The sequence below is a fragment of the Mastigoproctus giganteus genome, chromosome 8 (assembly GCF_048544385.1).
Source record: "Mastigoproctus giganteus isolate SK-2022 chromosome 8, ASM4854438v1, whole genome shotgun sequence".
Lineage (NCBI taxonomy): Eukaryota > Metazoa > Arthropoda > Arachnida > Uropygi > Thelyphonidae > Mastigoproctus > Mastigoproctus giganteus.
Window position 1 is genome coordinate 193,480,476 of NC_143582.1, and position 23,459 is coordinate 193,503,934.

General features: G+C 32.8%; 1 protein-coding gene across 2 annotated transcripts in view; it reads right to left on the minus strand.

The window, feature by feature from the left end:
- LOC150082126 (uncharacterized) overlaps window positions 1-23,459 on the minus strand; it is a 79,404-nt gene that overhangs the window by 38,378 nt on the left and 17,567 nt on the right. For both annotated transcript variants that reach the window (XM_090379995.1, XM_090379996.1), the window contains exon 2: window positions 11,976-12,100. In XM_090379995.1, the coding sequence (XP_090236121.1) occupies window positions 11,976-12,050 (75 nt within the window). In that variant the 5' untranslated portion in view covers window positions 12,051-12,100. The remainder of the gene's footprint in view (window positions 1-11,975; window positions 12,101-23,459) is intronic.

Below are 23,459 nucleotides of genomic sequence, written 5' to 3' on the forward strand. Positions count from 1 at the left end.
TCAGCCTTAACACAAAGTTCCATCCAGGTATCATTCAAATTTTCCTCTAATTTATTCCAACAGTTAACATTTTGGCTAAAAGAGAATTTTCATATCAGTCTACAACTATCCTTCTTTAATTTAAGTGCATGTCCTCTTATTCTATGCTACAGATATCCCCATTACTTGACTTCCTAATGCCTTTCAAAGCCTCAAACATATCAATCATGTTACCATACAAATATCTGGTCTCCATACTTTACAACTCACAAAACTAAAGCCTTTCTTTATATTAATAACGAACTTTTTTACTCAAGACGTGGATTATAATTCCATTATAATTATTACAATGGAATAATTACCTCTTTGTTCTTATTAGCAAACTTTCCAAACATTGCAGATAAAACATCATGTGCTATTCTAGTAGTTTACACTCTACATTGTTAAGAACTGTCTGTTACACAAAAATTCAAGTCTTTACTCATTGTCAACTGTATTACATTTGTTGCTTCCCCACTCAGATAATCAGGGATCACGTTCTTTGTGCCTACTGTTCCAGATTATCCATTGGCACAATCAGCAGTGTCCAAGGCTTATGATGCTCTCAAAAGGCCTACAAAAAGTTTTAGTGCCAAAAAAACCTTGGATAATTCAAAAATGAGAAAAGAAATTTATAAATCATTTTCGTATAATTTGCTTTAATTGAACTACTTTGCAAAACCCTTTTATTATAATCTACAAATGTTGAAAACCTATGATTATATTATGTACAGAAATATTTATCTATAGGTCTATCTTGCACCCTACAATTATGAGAGTGCTTAGTTGTCTGATTTTTGGTATACTATGTCATTAGACAAACTTTATTTCTTCCCCTCTGTTTTTTTTTTTTTTAATAATTTGTTTTATTTTGGATTACTTATATGGTTTATACTGTTGGGTTATTTTTCATTTTCAGTGATATTTCACAGTTCAAGTTATGATTGATATCATCAGCAGCCAGCTAAATTTCTATTTAACTGACATTTTTATCTTCAGCTACATTTTACATATTATTCATTTTAAATTTCAAAATTTCAATATCCATGGTTATACCTACATTCTGTGTCCATTGCTAACTCTTCATTACCAACTTTTTTTTTTGTATTTTTTGCTATTATTAGCAAAAAAATACAAAAAATAAATACTGCATTAGTAATGATACAAAAAAAATGGACTTTTCTACTTTCTTTTTCTTTGCTGTATTATTTCCCATGGATTCTAATAATACTAAGTAGCCAAATTTACCTCCAGATTTTGTGATATTTCATTTCAATGGCCTTAAATTTATTCCATTTAGATTGTATAATAATTTTTTGGAACAGCTGAAGCCTTTTTATATGTTTTTTTAAATTTTATGGTTCCACAGTTTACTGCATTGTTCTGTTTTCATGTTATTACCATTTTTATTCCTTGCTTTCAGTATACATATATATATTAGATTTATGTATTATGACAGCTTCAGAATATTTCCATCATTCAAATGACTAGAGCCACTCTGCAGATGTAAATATGTGATTATTTCCATCATGTTTAAAATATTTTAATGTAAATAAAACAACTATCTATCTCTCTCTCTCTCTCTCTCTCTCTCTCTCTCTCAAATGTTATTTATTGCCATTTTAATTTGCAAACATCATATTTCAACAAATGTTGCTACATTTGGTATATTTTTTTAATTCTCCAGTGTGGACATGAAATTCTGAATCAAACAAGAGAGTGTGGATGGTAAAACCATATTTCAAAATGCGTATGAAGAGGGCAATTTTGAATGTTTCTAACCCATTTTTCTTTATGGTCAATGCTGTGATCCATAAATTAAAAAATACTTATGTCAGTATTTACTCTGATATTTACTCACTGCTCAAAATAGTCTTTAATGGAGGCTACATATATTCTGATGACTGAACCAATAGTTCCAATACCAGTCACAACAGTTATTTAGAGTTTTTAGTAAATTCCCCTTCTTGGAAAATTTATTACAAACAAAAGTTTTTGATGATCTTATTTTGATAAAAAACTGATATTAGTAACTTTAGGTAAACTTGTTAGATAAACACAGTTGTTTCTAAAGAATGCAAGAATCTAATCTCTCACTGTCACTGGAAGAACAAGCGTCTCCAGACAATAAAGACCAAAAACAATATTATTTGCTGTTAGAAAATCTGGAATTAGATTTGATGAAGAGGAATTCGATTAAATAATGTCACTGATTACATGTAAATTACCAAAACAAACTGTTGTCTGCCAATGTAATTATTTTTCTTTTATGTCTAAAATCAGAATCTGCAGCCAGCTACAGCTGTATACATATAATATTTCCAATAACAGACAGTGCAGATCCACAGCTAGCAAAGTTATGAGAATTGTCCAGGTTTTGTATTTCTTTATGTATTTAACTTTCATCCTTAATTACATGGGGGTACTACCTTGAGCCCAAGGTGGTACCCCCCCTCCTCATATAGGACACTATTGTCAAAATTTGTAATAATGCCTAACTTTCCCAACCAAGCAAATACAGGATACAAAATTTCTTTTCTCACTGGAGTTTTCAAAGTGCATAAAGTTAATCATACTGTACTGCAACCTCTACAACTGGATAATTTCTAAATTTCTACTAGGCAGAATCAATGACCACTCAATACATATAAAATACACATATTAATATGTTGAAAACTGAGAAGCTAACTCACCTTTCTCACAGGCCCTTAATCTGCCTGTCCACATACAACTTCAAGAATTTGCCATTTCCCCCCACAAATCGAGAGGATCTATTGCAGTTTATACAAATTAGCAGGTTTAGCAGGCAGGTACTTTTTTTTTTATGGATGCTCCCTCTAAAAGAAATTGCACAGGATGACACTTGGCTGACTACCCTATTGGTATATCACCAGAATTCTGCAGAAAATGAATATCCAACCAATTACATATGACAATCAAGGACAAGAGAAGGATAGCTACTTATTTTATTCATTTTTTGAGACTTTTCCCACCACTCAAATTCCTGTGTTTTTTTAAATATACAAAGTAGCCCATAAAAAAGATAAATAAAACATTAACTACTGTCTTTCACTTATCTTTTTTCCTGTATATTTAATATTTTACTTTTTTATTAAGTTTTTATTGGAGGAGGTGAAGCATCACACTATTCTAAAATCAGGGAGGAAAATAATTATTTAGCTTCCCAGAGAATTTAAAATCTCTTTCCTATAGCAATATTTTATTTCTATGGATTTCTACAAACAAAATTTCATTTTCTGCTGTTTAAAATTTTTCTTCTGTGTGTTACTGATTTTGTGCAAACAATCTCAGTTGACCATGAGGGCTGGCAAAGTACACTGACCTTGAAGGGTCAGAGTCCCTGCTGTAGTTCCAAAAATAAACTGGATATTAAAACTGTGGCATTTTCATAACTATAAATATAAAGTTCAAAAAGTATATGTTAAGAGAACACATTTATTTTACTATCTTAGGTGTGCATTTATATTTTTACAAACAGCATGCAATCGTTTTCTATATTATATTTAGATAACAATAGAAACTTATAAACACAGAGAAATTCAACTAATTAATGGGATATGAGAAAAATGCAAACAATTTAACTACTTGAAATGTATTTATAAGTTTTTATGAAGTTGTATAATGGTTTAAAGTTTCAAAAAATTAAAAACTGATGCCAAATTTTCAAAATTTTGATAAAAATATATAAAAATTTAAGTATACAACCACTGAACAATATATAACCTTAGGGATACCAGATCTGTGGATAGCAAAAAAAATGTATGAAAATGATTTGTCAGATTTTGTTTTTAAGTCTACCACAAACATTCTACATATCATCTATTAAAACAAAGTAACATATCTGTTTCAATAAAACAAAAATAAAATCCCAAGAAAAGTCAGACATATTGGAAACAACAGTAGATTTAGAGAGAGCACAGGGGAGCCCTGAACATTATACTACAATAATTGCATTTACATAAATGTAAGTAAGGAAAAAACAGCTTCATATTATAATCAGTTTTATATTATCCCCATACCAAAGTGGCACATGATCTGCCACTGAATGGAAAGTGGAAAGTTTTTCAGAGGATTTAGGCAACTTTAACTTAAAGATGAAAAAGACCACAATACCTGACACAGTTTTAAAAAAAAAAAAAAAAAAAAAAAAAATGTACAGTACAAAAGGTCCTGAAACATTGTAACATACAGTAACTGTATTTGCTAAATGTAAATAGGAAACAAACAGCTTCATATTATAACCAGTTTTTATATTACTCCTCCCCCCCCCTCCACCAAAGTGGCACAAGATCTGCCATTCACTGGAAAGTTTGTTTTCAGGGGAGATATCAATTTTAACTTAAAGATGGAAAAGAGCATAATACCCAACATAACTTTAAAAAAAAGTGCAGAGTACAAAAGTAGCAACCATGTAAAATAGTAGTAATAGTACATATACTCCTTAAAGAATGTCTGGTATTCTTACCTAGTCTCCTACCTGCCTCATGTAATAATCTAAAATGTATGCATCATAACCAATGGCATAGTACTGCTCAAGTTTTGAGAGCAAAGCAAACAGTAAAATATCCTCATTAAGTCTGTGCATGATTCTAAAATAATACATGTTACGCTCATGCGGTTATTGCAATGCAAACAGATACCAACCGAGCTTAAATACAAATACCTATTACGTTGTACAACAGTGCTAATGTTGATGAGCAGCTATTAAATTTTTTTCTACAAATAAAAGGTCAATATACTGACCTAGTCTGTTTAGAAGTGAACCTATCAACAGAACATGGCATGCATTAAATAAAAAAAAAGCTTTAAAATTAAAATGGCTATCAGAGTAATGTCAATATGAATTTTAATATTCCTTAGTCTTAGTATACTGACTTTTAATCTGTATTCCTGATTTTGTTCTAATTTGAGAAGTATGTCCATAAAAAAAATATATCTGAGTATTAAGCATTCTACTTAAGCCTACATGTTTCCATAGCAATAGGCTTAAGCATTTGTTGAGAATACCATGAGTTTAATAAAAATGACAATCGTGGATCAGAAAAATTACTTAAGAAAAATTTATTTTTGGTTTTGATTACATATCTTACATGTCACTATTCTGATTTGAAGTGTGTTGGTCAGATTATAATTTTCTGGTGTATAACACAATTCATATTACAAGTTTTTGGTCTGACTGTTGTTAATGAACTTTATATTCTGCACATCTGATTGTGTAAGTGGAATTTTTATTTTAGCAAGTCTTCTTGCCAATCTTTTAAAGACAGTGTTCAGCTATCTAGCACAGCTTAGAATGCCAAATACAGACGTCACTAATGGGCCACTGATAAGACACGAAATTTTTGAAGGCATTGGCACTTCAATTCTGAATTTGGCCATCATTACTGTCCAAAATACTAAACTTTTATAATTACATCAGCATACAATGTTATCAATTTCATTTGCAGATTTATTGTCATAAGATATCTTAGTGCAAGTTTTATTTGGGGTCCAATTCACATATGTTATGTGCTTTATTACAGAAATTCAATCAAGCTAGAGAAAGTGACAGAAGCAAATCTGGCTTTCAAATTCTTTAATTTTTAAATTTTTTTTTAACCAGGAATATACTGAAAAACTTATGACTTATTGTCAAGTTTTATTCATAAGATATCTTAGTGCATTTATATACTTATGAAAATATCTACTAACCAGTGTGATGATTTTTAATACTGGTTTAATGTTAATTTATAAAAAAAATAGAAAAATCAAAATAATTAAAAATCATATTATTTCTTCTTATATCCACTATACTCTCAAGATAATGAATAATTAAGAAGTACCCCAATTTTAAATCATTTATTGCTTTTATTCCAAACATTTCCATGGTAACATGGAAGACTCAGACATGCAACTTTTAGGGATACACCAGCTAGTGGGGTGAGTTAATGGTTATTTTAATGCCACAACAGGTTGAAAATGGTGAAGTATTGTTATAATACTTGTGAAAATTACTTGTTAAAAACCAGTGATTGATTAATTTTGTTTTTTTACGGCACAAAAATGACTAGGTTATAATGCGCCACGACAACGTTATAAACAAGAAAACTTATAATAGAAATACAGATTTTATTTCATGTTTAACAATAATTGGAAAAATTCTAATGTATGAAAACTTTTGGATGCAACTGGATAATAGTTTTTGAATTTTATGCATGTAACTCACTAAAGAAACTTGATTAAGTCAAAAATGGTAGTAAACTACATAAGAAATGCAAATTATTAATAAACAAATACCTGAGGGATATAAAGAATTATCTTTGCACTATAAAATAGTTTGCCAGGTTATAAAATGGAATTTTAATTTTACTGACTTTAAATCTGCTTTTTGTATACTCTACTCAGTTTTAAATACATTATACTCTTTAATTATGTTTGTTTTGTGAGATTTATCAAGGTTGCAATGTTATGATGAGAACACAGTCACAGAGTGTTATTTAAATTAATTACTTTTAGTGAGAAATTTTATGAAGAACTTGTAAAGAGAGGGAAATCATGATTAAATTAGAGCCATCTGAGAATTTATAAACAATTTATAAAAAAGGGAAAACATGAAGGAATACAATATCAAAGTTTATTTTTACCTTAGTAAATGAAAGGAAAACTGTAAATAAAAATATTATAATTTAAAAAAAAATGTTTATACTAATACATGTTGAATGAATATCCAATGATTGCATGAAACATTAATGAATAAAGTCATACCTAGGAAGACTAAAGGCTGCCATAACTTGAGGTAATCACTATAACCTATATTTAAAGAATATTAGCATAGGCATATGATGCAAGAAAGCAAGCCTATGCAGCATCAGCCAAAAAAAAAAAAAAACCACCTTTCACTTCACCCCTCTGTTCGTTCGAAATACCTGTCCACTGCGCCTTAAATTTATTTAGGCGCAGCTGGATATGCAGATATATTTATCTGCATATCAACTTCCAGATATGCAGATAAATATATGAATGTTTAATGAATAGGTTGCTAAAGCAGCTATATTCTAAAGAAAAAACAAATATAATCTGAAAATAGATAGGCTGGCTCACCATGGAAATGGAATTTAAAGAAAACAAATAACACAAAGGGAATGATACAATGAAAATGTCATTGGGAGATACCAGCCAATGTACATTCCAGAAGACTGAATTTTTATCACTGACCTGATATAACAGCAAAGCATGGATGGGTATGCTTTGCAATCTTACATTAACTTGTATAATCTAGGTGAAAGAATGAACTAACTGAATGAAAAGTACAGGGTCATAATAGCTGAAAACAATCATTGCACAAATCTTGCAATTGTGGAGTAATTTACATTTCCAGTAACCTTGACTGATAAACAAATAAATGTGGATGAGAAGGTTCTCCATACAATTTCCCAAACATGTAATATAATTGCTACAAGAATCTGCAATTTGAATGGCACACATCCAGATGAACTTTTCTACAACGTCCAGATGAATTTTACAAACGTCACCATCATAAATAACATTAAAATAATTTTTCCCAAACATAGATTTGAAAAGTTTTTTGATTCATACAATTTTTTTTGTTTGAAAACTAAACTGTTTAACTTATTGAAATGAATATTGTTCCTTATCAAAACATTATATGGATCCTTTCAAAAGTCACTTTTCTAATCTCTCAAGGTACACAACTTGATTTTAACTTCCCATATATAGACTGGAATGGTAAAACTCCAGAACACTGTGCCCCTTTGAAAATCATGTCGAGAAGAAGGGGGGGAAAGCAGTTACGTGCGGTTCGTAACTCCGCCCACTTACTGCATTCCCCCTCTTCTTCTCAACAACTGCACGTGGCGAATGTCACGCAACATAACAGTATGGCGGAGCTGAAAATACAGCAATTTTTTCAGAGCAGCAACCAAAATAATCATACGTAAAAATAACACACTAATTTCTTTTTCAAAATGAAAAAAAAAACGAGATTCAGTAAACGACCAATTTTCGGCAAATAACTCCCGAAGTCGCGTAAAAAGGTAACCTAAAAACCTAACCATTTTTCATTAAACACAAATGAAAGACAATTAAAAATGTAACTCCCATTATATATTTTTTTTTCGTCCAACGACTGGTTTTTGCTTGAATCCTTCCTGAAGTCGTGTAAAAACCTAACCAGTTTTCACTAAACACAAATGAAAGACAATTAAAAACGTAACTCCCATTATTTTTTTTTTTTTTTCATCCAATGACTGGTTTTTGCTTGAATCCTTCCCGAAGTCGTGTAAAAACCTAACCTTTTTTTTTGCTAAACAGAAACAAAAGTCAATTAACACGTGCAACGAAAAATAAAACTGCTTTTTGCATAAGTACAAAACAGCAACATAGAATTTTTTTTTTTTTGAAAAGAATGCAACGGACACAATACTAGGTTAATGATACGTGAAAATAAACCAGAAATACAAATCAAACTAAACTCGCCTCATCAGTGGAACGGGATAACGACACAAACTCAGGACTACGAGGCAATTAGCAGCAAAGCAACAAGTAGCAGCTGAGCACCGTACACAGTAGAAGCCAGCATTCAAAAGAAAGAATACACAACAAATTTCGTGATTAGCGCTCCAGTGACATCCGAGTTAAACGAAGAGGGGATGCAGTCAGTAGGCGGGGTCACATCACAACCTGTCAATCACTACTTTCCCCCGTTCTGACAGCCAATTATAAGGGGGCACCATATATTGGAGTAAGGCCACTGGAACTTATGGGTTGGTCACTCGCAACACTAGTAAGACTTTTGTGGATTTATTGGATGATTGTTTTCTGCAGCAGCATGTTCGAGAGGCAACCAGAGAGGGTAATACACTTGATCTGGTTATCAGCAGTGATCATTCGTGTATTAAGAATTTGCAGATAAAGGAACCATTAGGTGGCGGCAGTGATCACAGTGTACTGATGTGGGATTTACTCAAAGATATAATTACCATCAGGGGTAAAGGAAGGGGTTTTTGATTCCATAAAGGTGACTATAGTGGTCTCAGACAGTTTTTAAATTCTGTACAGTGGGACCAACTAATGATGTTACCAACAGCAAATTCTAAGTGGGAAGCATTCAAGGAATTAATAGTGAAAGCTACTAAATGTTTCATACCTATTAAGAAATATTGTTCAAAGTTTAGGCCTAAATGGTTGTCAAATGAACTAATGAGACGCGTGGCAGAGAAGAAAAATGCATGGGATGCATATAAATTATCAGGCGACACAGAAGCCTATGATATATATAAGCTAGTCTGTAATCAAGTCACAAAGGGGGTTAGGCAGGCGAAGGCAGATTACGAGAAATCTTTGGCAAAGAATGCTAAGAAAAACAGCAAGGATTTCTTAACTTATATAAACTCTAAAAGGAAGGGGGTGAATCTGATTGGGCCACTTGATATTGATGGTTCGACTGTTGATGATCCTGCTCAGATAGCAAACAAACTGAATGAGTATTTAGCATCTACATTCACACATGAGGAGTTATTAAAGTTTGAAAATGCCACAAGATTATCAAATTGTAACAGGATGCTTAATGATTTTGTAATAACTGAGAACAAAGTGGAGGAGAAATTGTTGAAGTTAAACATAAGAAAGGCACCTGGGGTGGATGGGATCTATCCAGTTATATTAAAGAAGGCGGCAAAGGAAGTAAGCAAACCCTTAGCATTATTATGACAGCATCCTTGGACTCAGGGGAGGTCCCCACATACTGGAAATGTGCAAATGTGTCCCCAATTCACAAAGGGGGACCGAATGGTGACACGAGTAATTACAGACCAGTTAGTTTAACTTCTGTTCCGGGTAAAATAATGGAGTCACTGGTTAAAGATGCATTGCAGGATCATCTAGACAAGACTGCGGCAATAATTCGGACACAGCATAGGTTTTTTAAGGGAACGTCTTGTCTGACAAATTTGATTGGATACTATGATGTGGTTACAAAGGAACTACATGCAAAAAATAATTTTGATATTATATACTTGGATTTCAGGAAAGCTTTTGACACTGCTGCACATGGAAGACTACTGTACAAATTGGAGCAGAATGGTATTAAGGGTAGGTTACTACAATGGATAAAAGGATGATTGAGTGGGAGAAGACAGAGGGTGGTTATCAATGGGTGCTGCTCTTCGTGGACTAATGTTATTAGCGGAGTCCCACAGGGTTCGGTGTTGGGTCCACTGTTGTTTTGTATATTTATCAATGATATTGATGAAGGTAATCAGGCTTAGTATCGAAGTTTGCAGATGATACAAAGATTGGCAGGGTTGTTAATGACAGTAATGGCAGTGTGTTACTGCAACAGGATCTAGAAAATTTGAGCAGATGGGCTGAGAAGTGGCAACTGAAGTTTAACATTGAAAAATGCAAAGTACTGTATATGGGTAGAAGTAACCCCAGAGAAACGTACCAACTGTGTGGTACTACACTTAAGGAGGTAGAAAATGAAAAAGACCTGGGAGTAATTGTGCAGTCAAATATGAAGTTTTCTGAGCAATGCAGACAGGCTGCCAGGGCAGGTCATGGGGTTTTGTCAATGATATATAGGAATTTTGCTAGCAGGGAAAAGGAGGTGATTGTCCCTCTGTATAAGGCAATGGTCAGGCCACACCTTGAGTACTGCATACAGGTCTGGAGGCCTCATCTTAGGAAGGATGTAGATTTGCTTGAGCGTGTACAGAGAAGGGCAACAAGCTTGGTGAGGGGAATGAAAGGATCCTCTTACCAAGAGAGACTTAAATTCTGCAAATTGCAGCAGCTGGAGACTAGGCACCTGCACGGTGATCTGATTGAGGTGTATAAGGCCTTGAATGGATTGAGCATGCTGAATTCTGATGGGATCCTTCCACTTGTTCAGATTACGAACCTAAGGGGGCATAAATTCAAATTAAGAAAAGATAGATGTAGAATAGATGTGCAGAAATTTGCCTTTAGCCAGCGGGTGGTTAATTGCTGGAATAAACTTCCATCTGTCATTGTGGAAGTTGGTAAGTTAAATAAATTTAAGGAGGAACTAGACAAATATTTAGAGGGGATTGTTTTGTAATTTTTTTTTGGCTGATGCTTCATAAGCTCATACGCTTGCTTTCTTGCATCACATGCCACTACTACTACTACTAAAAGCACTGATCCAGTAAATTTTCTTTTTTTGGCCACACAGTGTGCAATGTTGTTTTTCACAAATTGATTGATCTGAAATCTTTTTTTCTGCATTAAACATTCTTTTCACAAAGACACAAAAGATAAAACTGCCATCCACATTGAAATGTTTTCCATGATTGGCAATCCACAATTCCCTAAATTTAGAAGCAGATTTGATTTTTGGCATTTTAAATGAAAGTGCTAACTACTTATTCTGTAAAGTTTTTAAAGCAAAACTGAACTGTTATATTATACATTCAAAGAATGTATTTTCATAAGTCACTGATGGCAGGAGAATTAAAGCAAACCATTAACATATCAGCCAATACCAAATAAATCCTTTTCTCATACTAATGTTATTGTAATGTCTTTAATGACTCAATTCATGTTTCTAAGTTTAATGTCGAAAAAATTATAAAATATTATGAAATATTCAGTGCTCCTGGCAATATTCATTTACTGATTAATGATTAAAACAGCCATAATGTGCACTTGAATATGCACATACAAAATGTATATAATCTGATGTTTAATAATAATGTCATTCTCACTAATTTCCCACAGGTGGAAGTGCACAAACTCAACTCTTCCCTTCAAGGTCAATCCACTTATTGTTATAGTTGTTTTAACTCTGGATCCTGCACAAATGATAAAATAAATGGGGGGGGGGGGGGGGCAATTTATCTTAACATCTAAAATATCTAATTATAAATCACTGACATGTTCTGAAATTTTCACTTAGTGCCAAATGAATTCAGTACCTTTAATCTATTTTTCAGCTCCTGGAAATCAGCTTCTGTGTAAGTTTTCTGCTGGCCTTCTGAGTAAGTTGCCATGATAAATTTTTAAATCTCAATTTCACTTTTCTTCAGTTTTAATCATATTCCTGAAATATTAATAGGAAATACCTCAAGGTTATGCAAAAACAAATTAAATGTTCTCAAGTGAAAATGAAGTTGTAAAATGTTACATTTTACATACTTCTACACTGACAGTTAAAACTAAAACCTAGATGTTCAGTCGCTAAAAAGGCCATTAAAAAGCAGGAAAATAGGCAAAATAAGAATAAAAAAATTGGCCCAAACTCGGGAAAAGGCATTTATGACTTTACTTTGAGCAAAACGTCAATAAATTAAAATAATCTTATATAAACAAAATACCCCTGCAGCAACTTAAAGAATAAATGAAGATAACTGTTATCATTTTTTACACATAACAAAAATTTTCTTGAAACATCAAAAACTGTGGCCTCCTATCAGATAAAACATGTTTCATGAGAGAGAGAGAGAGAAAGAAAATGTGCTTTCTACTTTTAAACTGAGGTGACTGGATCATACTTAAAATAAGTTATTTACAGAAATCACATCAGTTTCAACAAAAGTGCACTTCAATAATTTTGACAATGTTCTTTATTTCCTCTAAGTCTTGGTTAGTAGAAAACACAGTATGACCATCGTCTGAGGGTCATGCTACTCACTAGTCTTCCAAATTGCAGCTTTTTTGAGTTTGTAAGTCTTGAGAAACAAAGCCTTCCTTGCCGAAATTTTCTGCTTTTGCACGCACATGCAACTACAAAAACAACACTGCCATTTGTAGATAACACATCACCACCAAACTGTTTAACTAAATTATTCAGCTTGGATAAAGAAGAATTCTTTTGGCATTTTTAATTATCATGAAAACAGAAAATCACTGGCCGCTGAAGTAAAAGGATTGGGACTAAAGTAACACAAACAGCCAAGTAGCCTGACATTACTCATGAGCATCAATCAGGCAGTTATGAAACAGAGGTAAATAAGAACAAAATGTAGAAAATGCAAAGTTCACCCAGTATTTATCCCATTATTTTTAATACTGTATTAGCAATAGCAAACATCAATAAAAATACAGCTTTCTATTTCTCACATTTGTTATTTAAGCTATTAACAAAACTTTGCTTTCCAAAATTTCATCTGAGAAAGATATACACTCTACTAATTTATCAATCAATAAGCAAAATACAACAACTCTCAAATACAGTATATCAGTTTAATCAGAAAATGAATCTACATTAGCATTAGCATGACATGTTTATGGGAACAAATATATTTGCCCATCTTGAATATAAAATTTTCTGTTTCTACTACTACTACTACAAAGTTTCACTGGATTTTCCTAGTGAGACCTTCAAGCAGTACTATAAGGCTTCAAAACCCAAGTTACACCTGAAGCATTGTCAGACTAATATCTAAATTGCCTTCTACCTTAATTCTTTGTATTATAAATGATATAAACATCCCCCTCACCCACCCCTTGTATTACTGATATTTTATTTATTAAAATAATGTCCAACCAAGCTGTACAAATCACTGTTGCCATTATATCTAAAAAATATGCAGAATTAAAGGATAAAATAAATCAACTGCTAAAATCATATTAAACACATACTTGCTCAGTGCATAAGGTTTTCTCTGGTTCATTTGACAAGGAAATCTAATGTCCAGTGTTCACTATTATGCAGATCGACAGCAACATTGATAAAATGCGTGTAGCAGTTTTGTTGAAGTTCATTGGTCTAGATCAGGAGTGTGCAGATTGTCTCATTACAGTGATATTACATTCTGGAGGGAGTGATGGCCACACATTTAAATTTATATAAAGAAACTCATTCTGAAAGAAAATCTTGAAAAAGAAGAATGTTTCCTTCCAGATTGTGTTATACATTTGGAGTAAACAGAAAAGGACTACATTTGTTCTGATCTCTCAAGGGAAACTGGACAAAATGCATTTTTGAAGAAAATGGCAATTGAGGAAATTTGGTCTTCCAGTATAATCCACAGGTTTAAAAAAATAAAAATAATAAAAAAATCCAACACCCATATCTCCAAAAGCCCAAGAAAGCCTGCATGTTAAAAAAAATAAATAATACCATGCAGAATTCCTTCCATAAAGTTAAGCATCAAATAAGGTTTACCACCTTAAAATTAAATTCTGAAGCGATGTGAAGGACTATACAATGCACAAGGGGTGAACTGTGGAAAAACAATGGGCTTCATGATGACAATTGCTCCGCCTCACAGTACACTTTCTATGGAACAGTTTTGACTGAAAACTATTACCATATTTAAATATGGTAATAGTTTTCAGCAATTTCAAAAATCAAATCTGCCCTCAATTTACCACCACTAAGAATATTTTACAAAAATGTGATGGAGATTCTGAAGTTTGAAAATGTTTTGAGCAGTTACGTGATTGTTGATGACTTAGAAAATGTCATACTCCCTCCATTTGAGATTGGCTAATAACAGCCCCCAACTAAAAAAGGAGTTAGGAATTTGAGTTTCCAATAGAATTAAAATCCACATCCTTCCAAACAAGTATTAAGTAGTAAAGAAAGTAAATTCACTATACTATTAATGAAAGCAATGAAAAAAATAAATAAATAAATAGACACATCAATGAAATAAAAGTACAGTACTTCAAGATGACTACTTTGAAAGAGGAACTGCTCATCTACACATTCAAGTTCACACATTTATTTAAAATAAATCATTACTTTACAATCACATCTGCTTTGTTAACTAGGAAATATCCTACAATCACGAGAGATATAAATTTGAAAATTAAAGCCACCATGCAATTGCTTATCTGCATTCAAGTTTCTCTAGCCAGCTGTAAAGGTCTATTATTTCTAGGCTGACAAAGGGTACAAGTTTCACTCAAAACCTTCCTAATGCATTATGTTTCAGTGACTCCATACATTTATAGTAATTTGTACCATTTCATCTCCTTTAAATCATGTACCACATATGTTAATAAACAGTTTTACCAGTATACCAAAACAAGCTGTATCATTATGAATAACATCTAGATATAGCGACTCTTTCCATGTTACATGGAAACAGAACCAGAGCTAGAGTTCAAGGCCAGGGGCAAAACCCCATGCACAGAGGTAGCACGCCCAGTTTATAGTAAAATTTGCCTCTAGCCATCCACTAAAAGGCAGCCAGGCAAAACTCCCACTTCTTAAAATACAGTAAACCCCTGCTATTCGTGGTATCTGTATTCGCGGTTTCACAATTGCTGATTTAATATAAAATGAAACCTAAAAAAATGTGAATTTTAAAGCGCCGTGAATATTCTCCGCCATAAAAAAACATGGGTGTGGCTAAAATTATCTTTCCCGGTCAAAACAGCGTTCAGTGGGTGGGGGGGAGAGGAGTGACAAAATCGGGAGCGTGGATGTTTCTCGCTAATCCTTGTTCAGTATGTGTTATGCGCTTGTCATGGAAGGTTTCGTCGTTTGCTTTTAATTTATATGCTTATAAATTGAATAAATTTATCAATTTATAAATTGATATGCTTACAAAAGTGATAAATCTACCGTTTTGCAGTGTAAAACAGACTTTTTCGAATGTGTTAACGGAAGAAAGTGACTTTATTGTGGACAAGTTCTTTTTTACCTGTACAAAAATATGGCTACGAATAACAAGGGAAACGTGAAAATATCAAAGAAGGTGATGACATTAGCGAATAAAATTGAATTATTAGACAAAATTTCTAATGGTGAAAGTGTCTCCTCAGTGGCAAAACATTATAAAATCAATGAGTCAATGGTACAATCAATCAAAAAATCAGAAGAAAAAATCCGCCGTAGTGTCCGTGAAAATGCGCTAATTGCTTCAAAAATTTGCTCTGTAACTTGTGATGTTTAATTAGAAAAAACGGAAAAGGCTTTAAATCTGTGGATAAAAGACCGAACTCAAATTCCGTTAAGTTCACTCATCATTCGTGAAAAGGCAAAACTCCTTTATTAACACTTTAGCGAAACTGGTGATAGCACTGGCGGGATAAGTTTTTTTGCTAGCAAAGGCGCTAGTTTGAAAGATTTGTTTGAAATTTCTAATAAATATTACATTTAATATTAAATTGTTTCTTATTTTCATTTCGATGCCATATGCTTGCATTTCACTATGTACTGTCTATGTACAGTCAAATTATGAAGGTACATATAATACATACATAGACAAAATTTTAGACTAGTTTTCCTTATATATTTCATACTTTGGAACGGAACCCCTTTATTACTATGGGAACCATAACTCAGTATTCGCAACATTTCTCAGGAACGTAACCCCCGCGAATAGCGGGGGTTTACTGTATTTATTCACCTGCACAGGACTGCTCTAGTGTTACACCATATGCAGTGTACCTCTTGCACCCACCTAGAACTGGGACTGTACAGAAACCAAACATTTGAATTTGGTTATTTCTATTTCTAATTAGGTACATAGTATACATTCCTGATTTAGTGTATATCTTCCCAGGACCAATCGAATGGGTGCACTGCCCGGTGAATTTAACTGACTGCTCAGCTAAAATTTAAGCAATTCTCGCAGTACCGTACCGTACTGCTCACCGATCTCGATAAATATTAATTCAAACATAATATATGATTGAGGTCAATGTGACAGGAGCATATAATGTTAAATTATGCAATTAATTTTTGCTCTGGATCGCTTAAGTCACATTTATAAATAACAGAAAATTTTATAATATTGCAAAGTATTACACTTCCCCACCCAGCTACTTCATAATGCCACCTGGCTGACAAAATTTTCTGGGGAGAACACAGTAGTATATAGTGTATAATGAAAATCGCTGAGAAGCAACTATTTACAGGTATTATAAATAATAGCTGATATAACAACCAAACAGAGGAAAGAGGGGGGGAAAAAATCTTCACTCCAAAAATGGAAGAGTGAACCACACTATGCCTTCAAAGGAATATGATAATGCAATTGTCTTAAGAGAAATATTCAGACATCATGTGTAAAACACATGTTGTGAGAACACTGTTGAGAAAACCTCGCATCTCTTCATGTTTCTTTAGGTTGTTTATGTAACAGGTATTGAAAATTGGACAATCACTAAATTGGCAAAAATATATATTGCACAATTACTCCTAAGACACAGCCAAGTGGTTAGAGTAAGCACACATGTATTTGATTTGATCATGATTTGAGCCCAAAAGGCTGCTATATATACAATTCAAAATGTTATTTTATTCAAAGTGATCAGTTGTGGACTCCTCTGACTTGGTGGTCATGCAAGACTATACATAAACAGAACTTTTTTTAATTTGTCACTTCCCAAGTAATTTAATCTAGTCTACTCAATTTACCCTACACTACACTGACATTTAAAGAAATGATTTTAGAAGTACTTGAGAAAGAACATCATATCTTACTGTGACAAGATTATCTTAGCAAGCAATGGTGTTCTTTCATAAGTGCTTCTACAATCATTTATTTCAATTTCCATTCAGTGTAGTGTAAATTGAGTAGACCCATAATTCCTATGTATTTCATACCCTTCAATTACATACTTTAAGATAATCCAGGAATTACTATTACCCAAATGCCAAACCTTTCATTTACTGATATTGTTATTTTACAGACCAACTGAATTTACCCAGATCTGATTACAGCAGAATACCTTGGTTACCATCAAAAGAAAGTAACTGGTTACTATGTGGGTCTATCAGTTATACTTTGAACCAGGACCGTGCCAAGCCATTTTAGTACCTGAAGCAAGAATGAAAAATTGCACCCTCCCCTAAAATATTAAAAAAAAAGATTACTTAAAAAACAAAAATATGACTTATTTAAAATACACTTCTGGTACACATTTAAATAAAAATAAAATAAAATCTGTTTAAAGTGATTTTTATTCTCATAAGCAGTATTTAATATAAATATATAACAGATTTATTTGTGTCATTCATTTCAAAAATTATTTAATCTTTCTTTTGGCACCCCTTCCAGCTTTTAACCTGAGGCAAGAGCCACGTTCACATCAACCTCGGCATGGCTCTGCTTTGAACTGTTAAATTAGGGAAGTAATTCAAAAGTTCTAGTACCAGAAATCTAGCTTCCAATTAGTTTCACAATTCAGCAGTTAAAACAATATCTTAACATATCTTACATATACAATATCCTACATCTTAAAAAAAGTGCTTCACTGTATTATGTATAGTCAATAGTGTTTTACTAAATATACAACCTCACAGTGTAGTATACAAGATCACAAATTCCCAAGTGTTCAGCTGAAGATGAAGCAATATTTAAAACAAACTTATTTAACATTTTTGCATAAATAATTTACAATTATTTATTTAAAAATGTTCATTTAAATTTTGTTAAAAGTTCATTTATTCATTTAGTTAAAAAATATATATATTCAGTGGTGAATTCATTCATTTAACAGAAAATAGTTTAAACTATTCCTAGTGATAAGCACTCACTCTCATTTTATGTGATCAGTTGAAGTTTCAAAATAATCAAAAATATCTTTATTGGAGCAAAATACTATCTACATTACACACAATCTCTCTCAAAATTCAAGTGTTTCATACTTCTGCCACCTATGATATAATTTTTGAAAGCAGTCCTGAATCCTTCTACATTTATGGAATACAATTTTGGTTTGGTGGCAGCTGATATAGTCACTTTGCCTTCATCATTAAAGTGCTGGCCTGAATCATTATTTCATTTATGGGAATACAAAAGCTGCAGGGCATGGTGGATGCTGCAAAGCAACTGTATTGACATAGCTGAGTTGGTTGATTGGTTTGGATTTTATTGACGCATTAGCAACTAAGGCTATAATGCGCCACATACATAGCCGAGTGGTCAGGAGTGTGAGTGCAGTAGCACATGTTCTTTGAGTGGACGGGGGTTCAAGCCCGTGACTGCTAAATACAATTAACATTTGTATTGTTTTTTTTGTTTTTTTTTAGCATTAGTAGAGGCATTTGATGCAAGAAAGCAAGCTTATGCAGCATCAGCCAAAAAAAAAAACAAAAAAAAAATTTAAAAAAAAAGATTAATTAATTGTCAACTCCACTGACCTGGTGATCATGGCAGAGTATAAACAAGAACATTTTTTATTGTACTTATGAGAGGAACAGTGCACTGCTCTTCTCATAAGTACGATACATTTATGACAAGAGCAGTGCACTGTCACATTATAACGTAACAATATCCAATTTTGGGCAGCCCACCATTCATGAAGTTTTTTGCAGATTGAAATTCAAAATTTGCAAGTATCATTCCTCATTGATAGTTGCATGGTCCAGAATGAAATGTAGGAAATTAATTCCTTTGAATACAAACAACACTTCCAACATGAACATCCCCTTGGATCTGTCCTAGCCAAACTTCTTGCTATGGGAGAAGAGGTTTGTGATTTTCATGTTGATGGCTGCCACTTCATTCAAAGAAAGTATCAAAACCCTTAACCATGCCCTTTACCCTTAACAACAACAGTTAAGCATAAAAACAAGGTTTTAATTTTTGAAAGGGAAATTATAACAACCTTGGGCATTATCTGAATTTTATTCAATGAAAGGTTGGTGAAACTAACAAGTACAAATGCCAAATATTTTTAAAAGTATTTTAGGAAGTACTCATCTTTCTATACCTTTTAAGCATCACTGAATGATCACTGAAAGGATGAAGTTAATAACAGAAAAGAGTTTAATGGGATGAATTAAAATTGTCAAGAGATGTTGAATACTATGACAAGTATAAATTAATCTGTAATAAAGTCACCTAGGGAGTAAAACACTGATCACCCTAAACAGGCAGTTAATGAACTAATTTTTTTTTTGCATCAATATTCACATTCAAATGTTCTTTTAGACTTATGGCCACTTAATCACTTATGGCCACAAGAGAAATAGCAGTTGTTTTTGAAACTTTGTTCAGATCGAAGATTACAGTCGTGGAAAAAATTTTAGAAAAAAAAAAAAAAAAAAAAATGGAAATTTTTTTTGCAAAAAATATTAAGCATTGGCTATATATCATACTGATTGATAAAATTCTTCCTCACACAGCATTCTTGGCTTATCTTATTACTTTCTCACAAACTATTCTAAAATGATCCTGACTACAGAACTGATACTTAATTAGCTAGTTTGAATCCTTGGAGCCAATTCAAGGGGTGTAATAAGGGCACAATGCACACTGGTACCACAAGCACGTGAGTACCCAGGGCCAAAAGCATATCTAAAATAACAGGCCATGCCTAGGGTAATTATAACTTTTTTAATGACTAAAGCACACAGAAATAGAAACTTTATTAATGCTTAACTATGGTAACCATCCAAATGTCCCTCAGCAATTACATTAGAGTAAGTTGTAACACACAATTAAATTCCAACATCTGAAATTTTTAAAACTTGGTAAGGCACTTTTAACAGTAGGTTGTCCAGTTATTTATTATTACTTTTTTTCTCTTTTTTTTTTTGTATCAGAGAAACTAAGGCCATAAAGTATCTGTGTATTGTGTCTATAAACTGCATATATTCTATAATCAGTTTGTCTATTATCAGACGTAGCTCTAAAATTCCATCTTGATTACACCAAAATTAAACCTAAAGCTACTACTGGTTTACAGTAACACAGAGTCAAGCACAGTAAAACTTTCCCTATTGAGGAAAATGAGGTTTAAGAAATGTCTAATTATAAAGATTACTTAGTTTATGATACAAATTTAGAATTTATCAGAAACAAAAGATGAAAATTAACGATAGGTATGTTTTGTTTTCAGATTAGTTGACTTAGTTTTGATTATCAAGAATGTGAAAAACTTATTAAAAAAAGGCAAAATACTGATACTACTGCTGAAATCAAATTATATTGGTTTAATAAATGAGTAGATTAAGTGATTAACACCCAACAATAACCAACAGCAAGAAAACAAATACACACAAATAAACTGGTAATTCTTCCTAAAGAAAATATAATAAAATATAAAGAAAATTTATTAAGCTCTGAAGAAAGGCTGATAAAGATTCATGCTGCTCTTGTTTAATTCATGAAATGTACAACAAAAATGTGACAAATCTAACAATGCATTCACTGAGCTAACGAGTCGCAAAGTTTCTGCAATCCAACCAACCTGCATCGCTCTGATGACATCTATGGTTGACCGTAAGCTGTCGCTGCTTTTTAAGAGTTCTTTATAGTATATACAAGTGGCATAAAAAGTATGAATTACTATGATGTATTTAAGTAGCATGAATAAAAGAAAAAACAAAACTTCTTTTATATTAGACCAGGGGTTCACAAAGTGCAGCTCATGAACCATCTACGGCCCACAAGCTCTTTTTATGCAGCTATTTTCAAATCTAAATTTATTGAGAACTGTTGTTTTCTAATGTCTGTTGTGCAATATATACCAAAGTATTAGCATTAGTAGAGGCATACGACGCAAGAAAGCAAGCTTATGCAGCATCAGCCAAAAAAAAAAAAAAAAACCTCCCATTTCACCCCATCAGCATTCAGCTTGCTCAACCCATTCAAGGCCTTATACACCTCAATCAGATCACATTGCAGGTGCCTACTCTCCAGGTGCTGTAATTTGCAGAACTTAAGCCTTTCTTGGTAAGAGCACCCCTTTGTTCCCCTCACCAATCTTGTTGCCCTTCTTTGTACTCATTCTAGCAACTCTACATCCTTCCTAAAATGAGGTCTCCAAACCTGTACACAGTACTCTAGGTGTGGCCTGACCATTGCCTTATATAACAGGATAATCACCTCCCTGTCCCTGCTAGCAAAATTCCTATGTATGTTGTGCAATGTATATTGATATTGATCAGCTGATAAAAAAGTTTGAGAACCACTGTATTAGACTAATTACAAAACTGAAGTGTGCTAGGAAAAACTGATTTTCTGTCATAATACTGTACTGATATTTCAAATGCAGAGTCACTGCAACGCAAACTGCACTATGAATATACTTTTTTTTTTTTTTTTAATTTTTATATTTCACATAAAATACAAAAATAAAGTTTTACATGTTGCTGTTATTTGGTTTTTAGGAGCATTAGCAACTAAGGCCATACTGCTCCGGGAATATGCGGTGGTCATTCCCTGACCTTTCCACATCCTCCGTATTTGGTGGTGATGGGCTTGAACCCCGGTCTAATCAAGAAGTGTATGCTACGCACTGCTGCTCCTTCCCACCTGGCAGTTTTACATGTAAGTAAAGCATAAAATAATTGATAGCAAGACATACATCCTTTTGCTATACCAGACTTATGAACTAAAATTGGTTAGAAAAAAAAACTTCTATGACAGAACTGGTCTCTCATAAGTATCAGTAATCCACCACTATAACAACCCCAGGGGCTCACATCTGGCAAGAATGGGATTGGCACACCCAGTGTCCTGAGCTGGATTTCATCATTCTTCTCTTTCTTGGCGATTCCCTTCTACTCTGTCTGTCTGTTTCAGAATTTTTTTTTTTTTTTTTTGGCTGGTGCAGCATAAGCCTCAGGCTTTCTTGCACCATATAGATAATAATAATAATAAACTGCTTTGGTGTGGCACTATACCAAATAAAGAGTACTTCCATACTGTGAAATATTATTGCCTCCAAAATAAGGCACCACTAATCTCACAGCTATTTCCATGGGCAGTGCCAGAAATTTCTCTGGGGGAAGATAAAGCATGTTTTTGTGATGGGGGAAGATAAAAATATATGAAGTAATTTAAAAAAAATAAAACTGCAAGCAAATTTATAATGTAAAAATTACATTATGGTAACCATAAAATATCTATATAATACTTAACACACAAAAAAAAAAAAAAAAATCTACTAGTATAATGTCCATCATATGATACCAGGCATATTAACAATATGTGATAGAGAAACAGCTCACCACTTTCTTCTCATTCACTTCTGGGCTAATTTGGAATTCCCCTCCCCCCACTGCAAACTTTCCTAGGCACATTTCTTTTTCAAAACGTGGATACTAAATGAAAAATTTAAAAATGACATGGAAAATTTGAGACAGTTACCCTTTGGAAATAACTTTCAATTATAAAGAGATTGCATTTTTTTACTTGCATCCTTAAAATGCAAATTTCACAAAAATATTAATAAGATATAGGTTTGATAAATCTAATTTCACTGAATAACAATAATTAGTCACCACTGTCAGAAACCAATATGATGACTTGCATATATTCCTACATGACAATTCAGTCATCAGAATTAACATAACTCACAGAGCTCTGAGAAACAAACCCTTCACTCAAACTGATTAAATATGCAATTAACTGCAGTGCATATTCCACTATTGCTTGCATATACAGTAAAATAAAGTTGTACTGCATGCTGAACAACTGAAATAAATTTTGGTAGCATAAATTAAAATACAATGTAACAACCATCAACTGACTCTTGCCCTTAGT